This window comes from Anastrepha obliqua, chromosome 3 (genome assembly GCF_027943255.1).
Source record: "Anastrepha obliqua isolate idAnaObli1 chromosome 3, idAnaObli1_1.0, whole genome shotgun sequence".
NCBI lineage: Eukaryota > Metazoa > Arthropoda > Insecta > Diptera > Tephritidae > Anastrepha > Anastrepha obliqua.
In genome coordinates this window covers 95,425,547-95,437,036 of record NC_072894.1, presented here as the reverse complement: position 1 = coordinate 95,437,036, position 11,490 = coordinate 95,425,547, and the positions used below count along the sequence as shown (strand labels likewise).

The 11,490-nt window shown below is 39.4% G+C and overlaps 1 protein-coding gene across 1 annotated transcript in view; it reads right to left on the bottom strand.

Annotated features, from left to right (window-relative positions):
* Positions 1-376: 376 nt before the first annotated feature.
* LOC129242125 (transmembrane channel-like protein) overlaps positions 377-11,490 on the bottom strand; it is a 107,148-nt gene continuing 96,034 nt past the window's right edge. Inside the window, exons 14-19 of the mRNA XM_054878683.1 lie at positions 8,042-9,569; positions 3,193-3,297; positions 2,907-3,088; positions 2,668-2,844; positions 2,281-2,603; positions 377-2,208 (exon numbers count right to left, since the gene is read on the bottom strand). Of these exons, the coding sequence (XP_054734658.1) occupies positions 416-2,208; positions 2,281-2,603; positions 2,668-2,844; positions 2,907-3,088; positions 3,193-3,297; positions 8,042-9,569 (4,108 nt within the window). The 3' untranslated portion in view covers positions 377-415. The remainder of the gene's footprint in view (positions 2,209-2,280; positions 2,604-2,667; positions 2,845-2,906; positions 3,089-3,192; positions 3,298-8,041; positions 9,570-11,490) is intronic.

Below are 11,490 nucleotides of genomic sequence, written 5' to 3'. Positions count from 1 at the left end.
TGACTGTCACAAAAAAGTGGATTGTGTCTTTGCAACGTTGTGGCACCCTGTGCTCTGGTGAAACGAAATGCAGGCCAAGCCCAAAAACACCAAGTTATATATTTAGCCTTGCTAACTAACAGCATTTTTCATGTGACCCTGACGTCATCCGTTTATTTTTTATATTATATTATGAAGTGTGAAGCTTTGTTATCAATTTTCAATTTTATTCCGACATTCTTTCTTCTTCCGTAGTTATACGAAATTACATTAAATCTGTATATCTATGACAGGCATGTAGACATACATTCCACCGTATGGCATTGCAATAATGTATGGCATTGAAGTAATCGAGCATGACGAAGGTACTTCTAGCGTAGGAAGGCACTTTGACATTTTCTATAGAAAGTATTCGTTTTTACAATTCTTCAATAATTTATTTGTTTTCAATGTTAATTTTAATGACTTTCACTTCTGGGTCGGAAGTTGGTGGTGCTGATTTTGTAACAGTCATAACCACGCTCTCTTTGAGAGGAGCGTCTGCTGTGACTGATGTAGCTGATGGTGGCAACTCCTTTTCGGGGTCTGTTTGAGCGATACACTCATCACTGCCTGTTGTACTGATTGTTATAGTTGGTATATTATCGGACCAAACGGAAGTTTGTGAGTCCTGACGTGTGGCTTGTGAACGCTCAATGGGCTTGCGGCGTTGTGTTACTTTGAGCGGAGGGTAACTTATGGGGCCGGGTTTATCCAGCTCTTCCGGATCGGCTGAAGTGATACATTTTGCAGTAGCTTGATCCTCTAATGGATAATTTGGTTCTGTATTTTTCGATAATACAGTGATTGTAGGGAATTGCGGTTCGGTTGATGTTTCAATCTCAGGTGATGGTGGTATCTCGATTGCGACTGCATCAACATTATTATTGTTTATTGGAGGAAGAATATTTGAAAATTCTGCCGTGGTGGGTATCGCACCTTCATCAGGCGATTGTTCGTCATCATTCCACTTCGTGTTTACTGTGTCGCGGACAAGTGCAAAGAGTGTACCGATTTTCTTGCGGCCTTGACGCGAGAGATTCAAAAGCTTTTCTGGATTAACAAATGTAGGAGTTGTTAGACCATCATATATCCGGTGGGAGGCTGGAGGCGTTGCACTTCGTGGAGGATCTGTAGTGTGTTTCCAGATTTTGCCATTATTCGTGGTCTCAACAGATTCCTCATCAAATTTGAAGATATGCGCTTCTGTTGGCGTCTTGGCTGTCTTTTGTTTTGGGCGACGGAATTTAAATGTACCACCGCGTAAGCTGAATGTGCGATGCTTTGGTGGTGGCAGATCGCGTTCAGTGTTAGTTTTCGGTTTCTTCTCATCTATTATTTCAAAGTTACTATTTTTCGCTTCATCGTTGGGTGATTGGTCTTGAGCCGTTGCTTGGCTACTTGAGATGGTGGCAGCGTAGGGAGTGTTTTGAACTTTCGCGGGCTGATTTTCTTCATGTCTTTTACGCAGCAAACTTTGTCTGCGTTCATTTACTACGCGAGAATTGGTATCCGGATCGTTGTCAGTATCTATCTGATGTCCTGGCATGTTATCACTTTTGGTTTGATCCTTTTGGTTTAGAGTGGTTTTGCTTTTGCTATCAGTATTGCATTTGTTTTTACCATTGCTCTTGTCGTTTGTATAGTCCGTTTGAAGTGTTGCATCCCCGTTTTTATCCTTATTGAAATATTTGCTTTTCATCCTTCCGCTACCTCTTTCTTTGCCTCTATCTTCTTTTTTCTCATGATCGCCTTCATTTTCTTTGGTCTTAACTGTCTCCAATTTTGCATCATTGATTTTTCCATTTTTTATATCACTACCTTTCGTTTTGTCCTCAATAGTTTCATGTCGACCTTCCTTTTCCTTGTTTTTCTCTTTTTCTTTATCCTTCTTGCCGTGTTTCTCACTTTTACTTCTTCCTTTCACCGAAAGAGAGGCACGTTGCTCCCGCTCTCTCTCGGTTTTGGCCATTTGTACTATGTCTACAAGCGAAGGTTTGCGTGTGCGCCTGATTTGTTGTAATTTCGTTAACCCCAAATTTTTGTCTCTTCCATCCTCGTCGTGTGGCAGTGAGTCGTGGTGTTCAGTGTCCGTATCGTCATCTTCGCGGCCATGCCGATTAACGGAATCATCATCTGATGTGGCAGATCCCTTGCGTAGGGCTTCCTTCATGATGCGAGAAATCAATTCTATAACAATCAGCGCATGAAAATATTAAAACTCTCATAAAGAACTATACAATTCAAATTTCAAGGACTTACCTTTCCTGGCTTGGTTTTTGTATTCCTCACTATCGAAATCTGGCGGAGGTGTTGTTGTGATTGGCGATGAAGCCTCAAGTACTTTACGCCATCGACTGCTTAATGCCGCTGCACTATTCTCAGACGGCTTTGTTTCAGGTACCTTAAATATTTTCTTGCGTTCTTCCTCGCGCTCTTTTTGCAGCTGTGTTCTCAAATCTTGGTTAGCCTCTCGTAACGCACCCGTCAATGATACCAGATAATAGATGATCAGTATTAGTAGCAGTAGCAGTGGTATCACAGTGCTCGCCGAAGTCAAATAACTCATAGGTCTATGTAGCTCCCTGTTTGGTAGGATAGATTCAAGCTTAAAGTGAGTACAAAATAAATAATGTTACTTTCACTCACTTGGGCAGTGCCTCCCTCGTCGCATTAGTAACGAATTCTGAGATTCGATTGTAGTTAGAGAATGGGCCACAGTGCCATGAAGGGCGCAACCACACAATTGCATAACTTACCGGTAGCACACAGAGAAAGAGCATCGTTAGCAGCAGTGCGAGATAGAAATTGTTGGACTTGGAAGCTCTGTTCGAAAAAGTAATAGCATTGGTTCGAAGTTCAATTATAGTTTTCTGCTTAACACTCACTTAAACACAACCTCATGTGGCACGTTGCACGTAAGGACTATCCACGAGCGAAAATACATCAATATCATCAATTTGACTAGGCTGACCAGTACCAAACCGGGTGAAAAAAATATACCCATCCATACTTGTCCTTGATTGATAATCAAATTTAAAATATTCTCGGCGATTTTGAAGTCGCCATACTGCATATTGTGGAAATGTGTTGATATAAAAGCAAAAAGTTTCATGTTTGTAATTGTGATTCGGTACATTGGTGGTCGGTGGTCGATGGTCGTTGGACTCTTACCTGAGGAAATGTTTTCTCCATATCCCAGCACCAGTGTTGATTGAGGTAACGCACAAACAGAGCGCGCAGAAAGTCAACACATAGAGGAGCAAAAAGCGACAATAGCTGTACAAAATATTATAAAAGTATTATTAAATTAATTTGTTAAGTGGGCTCTTTTCAGAAAATATTATAAAAACGTTTGAAATCGCTGAAAGGTTCGGAATGAAATCTGACAAGTTCTTTCGCCTGTGTGGCTGCTACGGGGCGTTACTAATACTATATGTCTACCATCCCCTACAGGCGGCGCATTTAAAAATGCCAGATTATTTTCTTATTTATCATGCCGGCAATTTGCAGTGCCGGCTTTTTGGAGGACGACATTGGAATTTGATTTAACAGGAACTCTATATGGGTTTAGGTGAGATAAATAAATAAATAAATAATTGGCGCGTATACTTCTGTTAGGTGTTTGGCCGAGCTCTGGCTCCAATTTGTGACGTCCGTCTTGATGTTGTTCCACCAATGGAGGGGCGTACAGTTTTAAGCCGACTCCGAACGGTAAATGGTTTCCTATGAGGAGCTTTTTCATGGCAGAAATACACTCGGATGCTTGCCATTGTTTGCCGAAGGGCGCCCGCTATTAGAAAAAATCTTTCTTCATTTTTGGTGTTTCATGTACGGTGATTCGAATCTACGTTCTTCGAATGGTCGCCACGGACTAAACCATTCGGCTATGGCGGCCGTTGAAAGGAGATTAGTTTAGTAAAAGGTGTACTACAACAGCCTAAGTGTACTACTGGATGCAGGACTTCCACTTCAATCTAATCTCAACTATCAACCGATTCAAAAGTTGACCGACTTCATTACGTTTCATCGAAATATAGCAAACTGTAATTCGGTTTAAAAGGTTATTTTGCGCTGATTTAGGTTGCAACAATACTTGGAGCTTTCTCTTGCGACCAGCCTTACGCAAATAGTTGGAAATGATTTTCCCGCTAGCCTCCAGTTTCTGTGCAATGGATCTCTCATGCCAGTTCGACTTCATGGTTTTCATTTACTTATACATATTTTAAAACCAACACCATGGGCAGGTATTCGTATATAAAAAACAAACCTTTTAGTTTGTGGCTTAGAACCCACAATTCCATTCATATTAAATTTTCGTATATTTTCAATTTTATTTTTACTTAACTTATTGTATAATAAAGAATTTAATTCCTCAACACTTACTGGTAGACCGCGTTTTGTAAAGTTCTGTAACACTTCACTTCTGAACAAGTCCTTAACTTTTTACCTTATAATCAGGACACGAGGAAAATTTAAGTAGCTAATTATGCGAAAAAGCTGCAATCCTCCTTGGTGTGTGCTCATATGCGTAAGCATATATAAGTGTGTATATGCACTTGAGTGAGCTGATGGATGGTATGTTTTAACAAAGTTTCAACTGCATACGAGTACTTATTTCACACCACAGTGCAGTTTCTTTCAACACAACGGGGACCTATGTAGGTATGCGTGAATCCATACTTGCAAACTCATATCTGTGTGCGTGAATAATTGCAGTCAAGCCAGCGGTGCGTAGCATAAATGTAGAGTAAGTACTTTTAAGAGTTCAGAACACGTAGCCTAACTACGAGTAGTTGTTCGAAATATGATAATACAAAGAGCAAAATTAATTCAATATTTACCCGGAATGAGACACTCACTTGCCTGGAAATATATTTTCTAGGTCTTTATGACAAAACTATTCTACTAAATATAATTTATTTTGAGATGATTTCATTGAAGGGTTACTCTGGCCTTACAAGTGGGATTCTATTTGACATTTCTGACAGGTGTAAAAAAAAAACAAGTTGAATCGATGTTTCCTCAGAGAAATCTAAGCAATAAATATTACAGAATTCAAATAAATTATGCAGAAATATAGTAAACTGGGCAACAAATTACTCGGCCGATGCCATTCACATTCTTATCAAATGTGAATAACTAATTTACGAGTACTTTATTTTATTTCATTTTATTTTAATTATTTAGATTTAAGTACGTTTCGAAGTGAAAAATTGTCTTTTTAATTTCTTAAAGTAAATTTTGTAAATACAAAAATGCATGAAATAAAGCTTCTGTCATTTTAAGAAACGCAAAGCGATTGCACTTTAAATATTGGAGCCCTCACTACTATCTAAAGATTTATGACGTAATTGAAAAACGTGAATGCGCATGGAAAATTTAAGTATTTATATTCCCTGAAATGCTTAATGACTATTTCACTAGCGCCTACAAATGCAACAAAAATACTGCAGTCTAAAATTTTTATTAGTAGGTACTTTTTGTTTAGAAGATGAGTTTAAATTTGATGAGGTATCGGAATCAGAAGTTTTGACATCTGTCATGGGTATCGAGTCGAATCTCATTGGACATTTCTGAAACTTGTGATGCCGCAAGGTGCTACAACTTCATGTTTTCCAACAGAGTGGAAAACGGCTATCATCATTCCTGTCCTCGCAAGGAGCAATGCTACGAGCTCTAGTGATTATAGACCTGTAAGCATTTTACCAGCCTTTTGAAAGGTGTGCGAGTCGCTGATGGTATGGTAAAATTTTATAATTTATTCAGGATAATAATTTATTGCCCCTCTGAAGTTTGGGCTTAGACCTTAACATTGCTGCTCTACGGCTACGATGAAAATACTTAACGACATAAGAATACAGATTGACAATAGCGACGACCTATCTCTTCTTTGCCTTCTGCATTATTCTAAGGCATTCGATTCGGTAAACCTTGAACTTTGTTGATAAGAGATTCTTTTATTTTTAAAAACACTTTTATGGATTTTCTGATAGCTTTGTCTAGCTACATTTCAGTAAGTACTCAAAAGGTATTGTGCCAGGTTTGCTCCTCCAGGTCTTGTTTTGTTGGCTCCGGTGTTTCGCAAGGTTCGGCCTATGTTCCGCTTTTCTTAAGCCTTTTTGTGATTTGATATATTCTCAATTGTATTTGTCCAACGTGATCACCATTTGGAATTCACTGAGAGGTCGTTGGTTCGAATCTCGGTGAAAGCAAAATGAATAAAAACATTTTTCTAATAGCGGTCGCGCCTCGGCAGGCAATGGCAAACCTCCGAGTGTATTTCTGCCATGAAAAAGCTCCTCATAAAAATATCTGCCGTTCAGAGTCGGCTTGAAACTGTAGGTCCCTCCATTTGTGGAACAACACCAAGACGCACACCACAAATAGGAGGAGGAGCTCGGCCACACACCTAACAGAAGTGTACGCGCCAATTATTTATTTTTTTTATTTTTATTTGTCCAACAGAACTGGACTAGTTGAGGATTTGTTTTTCAAAATTAATAGTGACCTATATGTAATTTCCCAATGGGCCGACAATAATTGTTTTAGCTTAAATGCTTTCAGTTCTTTTGTTGAACAATTCTCCCGTCTTATTTTTACAGCTACATATAATTTTTAATACGCATTATCTTCTGGAATGTTTATAGATGATTGGAGATTTTTCTGAATTAGCTCAAGCCATCCACAAGGGTGGACCTCAATTAAGAATGATGTTTGTAATTATATGTAGATAAAAAAAGTAAGAGAAACTGGGTTGCTTATTGACAAACCGACGCGTGACCGACCAAAAACCGTGCGTGCACCCGAAAATATTGTTGCTGTGGCCGAGAGTGTTCGTGAATTACCGTCACCGTCGTTCTCAACAATTGGACATTTCGGAGACATCATTGAGACGAATTTTGCGTAAAGACCTTGGTATGACGCCGTATGGGATGGTGTATGGCTAGCCGAGGCAGCCATGTGAATAAAGTTGTGTTCTATCATTAACCGGAAGGATTGTATTTCAAAATGAAAAAAAAAGTTTGGAAAAATATTAAGTAGTTTCTTTTTTATAGCAAATAAGAGTAGGATAGCGGAGGAGGAGGCTCCGAGATGATTCCACTTCATCCTACAGACAGCTTTTGCAGCAAGGACTCGAAGCAATACCAAGTCACACCACAGGGATACTCAAAGTTCCTTAAATTCTACTACAAAAGTCTGACGATAGAAATTATATTTCAAGTCGTTTCATATATAATATAATATTTTTGATAAATTATTTGCACTTAGCCCAAAGTTTGAAAATTTGAACAATCCGTAAAAAAATTGGGTCAATCCATTTGAGGAACTCGGCCAATTATATATATATATATATATATATATATAACCCGTGATCAGTAAAAAATGCCCACCAAACACTTTACACAATATGCAAGGAGCTTGTGTAGAGTGCGTACCCGTCATCAAGTACGCAAACAATTACTTTGTGGAAGATTTTGCGAAAGAAATTCGTTTACATCTCAACAATGTTTAATTGGAGTCATTGATGTCTAAAGTTAACCAATCATCATTTTCGGTCTCAATTCAATTACTGAACAATTGGCAATTGAATTTAAATGCTGATATTTGCATTTCATGAAATACCCTCAAAGAAATTATCTATGTGTTTATTAATGAAAGTGCTCGGTGTTACTAAGTCGTTGATTTGCGTGAAAAACCCGTGGAGCTTTACATCGAACTTGCCTCAGGTTGGATACCTCAGACCCTCCTGTGGTTATCCTAAGATCGAATCGTGGTAAATAAGATAAAACTATCTACAGTTGAAAAGCAATATTTTGCTGGCAAATTTTTGTTTGAAAATAAGAGCTTCATAATTCACGATATTCATAACACACATTTCATAAAAGCAGTAGCTATTGATAAAAGGAAGTAGCTCTTGGTTTATTGGATTGATGCATACCCAAATAATGGAACATTGGTAGCAGAGAAAAGTTGCTAAAATATACTAAATACTTAAAAAAATATTCTTCCACCTACTTACCCCATCTGAAACGATAACCTTTGCGAGCTCCTGACCCAGGGACGTTTCCCAGCACATGCTAGTCAAATTGCGCTGTACCTCCTGTATATCCGACTTCACCCTATTCAATTTCACTTCATAAGTCTCCATCGGTGTCAATGTGGTTGTGGTCGGTATAGTGGTTATATCTATCTCAGTGCTACTGTAATTTTCGTCCGGATATGGATCGCAAATGGTGCGAATACAAGTTTCGAAATTTTCATCATCGATTTCATTAGCGTCATAATTGACGGTGTCTGAGGATTCGTCGAGTATGTCATCTTCGGCTATGAAATACGGTGTGCTGCTATATGGAAGCTCTGTATTAGTTGTTGTTGTTGCTGTTGTTGTCGTTGCGTCTGTCATTTTGGTGGGTGGTAACCTTGTGGTCGGCGGCTCAACGGTTGATGTTGAACTTGTGAAATAAGCCAACACTTCATCCAGTAATTTTGTATTGACATGTAACGCCGGTAATGATTCATTTTGTGGTGACTGTAATACTTCATCTTGTTCTTGTGAATTAATTAAAATCGGGATTGCATTACCGAAGTCGTCGATTGGCGTAGATGTTGACGGTGCTGCTATAGTAGTCGTCGTTGCGCTGCTGTCGGTGTAGTCTTCATTTTCTCCGCTGCTTTGTCCGCGCTGTTCATTGCGTCGTCGACTGTATCTTCCTCGCACCGATCTTTGTGTCGTCTCATCCGCACTTGACAGTACAGCTTGTCTAGGTTTGCGGCTCAATGTTCTGGTACGGCGCACATTTTCAGTCGCTCCGCTTAAACTGCTACGCGTCGTCTCTGTGGCGCTAACCATCTCCTCCAACGAATCACTCAGCTCGAGTGGCATGCCCACAAAATAATCCATATAATCGAAGAAACTATCACTACCTGGCGCGGAGGTAGTAGTTGACGTGGACTGTGGCGTAGTAGATGATTCTGTAGTCTCCGTTTGTGCGTTGGTGTTTCCGCTTGTGTCAGTGTAATCCACTTTTGTGGACAATGTTGTTTCTGGTGGTTGAGTCGAAGCTGTTGTTGTATCGATTTCTGTTGTAGATGGTATTGTGCTGGCTAGAGTAGTTAACATGGGTGGCCAAGTGCTTGGCTCATTGGTTGTGTGTGGCATCATCGTGGAGGTGGTTAGATTGATAAGCAACAGTGTGGTTGCGGTTGCGAAATTTCGAATGTTGATACGTGTTGGTTTTGAGCATTTCACTGTGATATTACGGCATTTCAGACGTGTTGCCCAGCCGTAAAGTGTGGTTATGGCAGCTGTGGTGGTAGTTAGTAGACTGCTGCTAGTTGCATTGAAATTGGTGAGCGCCAGGCCCATCGCCGTGTTATTATTGCCGCTATTTTTTAGGCCCTCAATTAATTGAGTTAACTCATTCATTTCATTTGTTGAGTTGTCGTAACGCTCCTTGAGCATCTGCAAGGGTCCTTCCTTGCTGTTTATATTGTAGATGAAGGAGAACATCAGCGAATACAAGTTGAGCATGTTGAGTATCATAATGCTGACATGGGGAGAAAAAATTTGCGAAAAAATAATTTTATTGAAATTTATTTAATTTAAATCGTATTTGACCTCCAGTTGCTTTACTTTTCTGAACATTCAATTTGAAATAGAAACTTTCTAGCTAATTCACACATGCTAAAGGAAATATACCTACATTTTATATTAGATAATACACGTAGGTAATGTGGACCATTGTACCTAAGGCCAAGAGATAGGATTTAATGGGTGGGTAGTGCAGGTGGGGTAGGGATTCATTACTGCTCAGCAAACTTCCCACATTTTTTATGAATCTCGAGGGAAAAAGAATGTAGCTCGCCTTAATGTACATTGACAATGTACCACTGGAGTCGTAGAGAAAGAAGGACAGCAGTAGCGAAAATGTCCTGTACTATCTTCATTCTCCAAACAAGAGGTATACAGTGGCTCGTCGATGATGCCTATGGTGGACTATATGCCGTCCAATAATTAGTCGTATCAGAGCTCGTGGCTATCTCCTTCTCGGTCTGATAAGACCTTTTGACCTACCTTGAAAGCTTTGATGTGCCCGATATATATATATATATATATATATCGTTGCGGTCATATATAATTTGCGCTCATTTGCATGTTTGACCCAGCTCTTCCTCCTTTGGAGCTAAACTAACGACGCACTTTCTTCCAAAATAGATTCCGCTTATCCGTTGCATTAAGTGCAAAAACATAGGCCAGTGCTTTGACTACCTTTTAAACAACTGCCTGAGTCCTGGCTCTGATCGACGTACCATAATCCATAAACTTGACTGCATGTCAACACATCGCATGCGCTGCCTCCTCTTGAATCGCTAAATCCAGAGGTAGGAAATAAAACCAAGCATTAAGAGTCGATTGGGACGGGAGTCGAAAACCCCATTTAGCTCAGTTTCGCTTTGGATTTGACTAATCGCAATGTTGCTTTGATGTGGAATTAAAAAAATATTTTAAAACGAGTAAAGAAGTGCTAAATTCTGTACGGACCGAAATTTTTAATTAATCTTGATTTGGGCCAGCTCCTAGTTTTTGGAATCAAGCAAACTCACAGACAATGAAAGTTGGAGCTGGCAAAATCAGACAGATGGATGGAGAGCAATGACAATACGTGCACTAAGCTTGGACGGATTTTATTATATTAGTTGTTTATCGAGATGGTCTATTTTTTAAATTTTGTTTAAAATGTTTAGAAAATATAATTAGCATCAATACATTTTTGTAATAAATAAATGCAAAAAATGGATTTTCTATAATATAATAATAGGACTATGTTTAAGTTCGTGCGGTTTTACAACAGATGGCGTAACTTGATTATTATTCCATCGATCCACATTTCCAAACATTCATTGGAGAGCTACTGTCGTAAGGCACAAACGTCAGTATAAGTTTTTTATTTGAAGCGTAAACAACAATATTTTTACCACACTTGAAAATGTCGAATTTCGTGCCAAATAATGTGTTTTTGCGGGGAATTTTTTAATATGAAGAAAAAAGCAGCCGAAAGTCGTCGTATCTTGGTGGAAGTTTATGGTGAGCATGCTCTAGCTGAGCGAACGTGCCAGAAGTGGTTTGCACGCTTTAAAAGTGGTGATTTTGGCTTGGAAGACGAAGAACGCGAGGGTGCGCCGCCAAAGTTCATGGATACCGAATTGGAGGAATTGCTCGATCAAGATCCGGTTCAAACGCAAGAAGAGGTTGCAAAAACTTTGGGAGTTGATCAATCAACCATTTCCAAACGTTTAAAAGCCATGGGAATGTTCCGAAAGGTAGGCCATTGGGTGCCGTATGAATTGAAGCCAAGAGACGTTGAACGCCGTTTTATGGCATGCGAACAACTGCTTCAACGGCACAAAAGAAAGGGTTTTTTGCATCGAATTGTGACTGGCGATGAAAAGTGGGTCCATTACGACAAT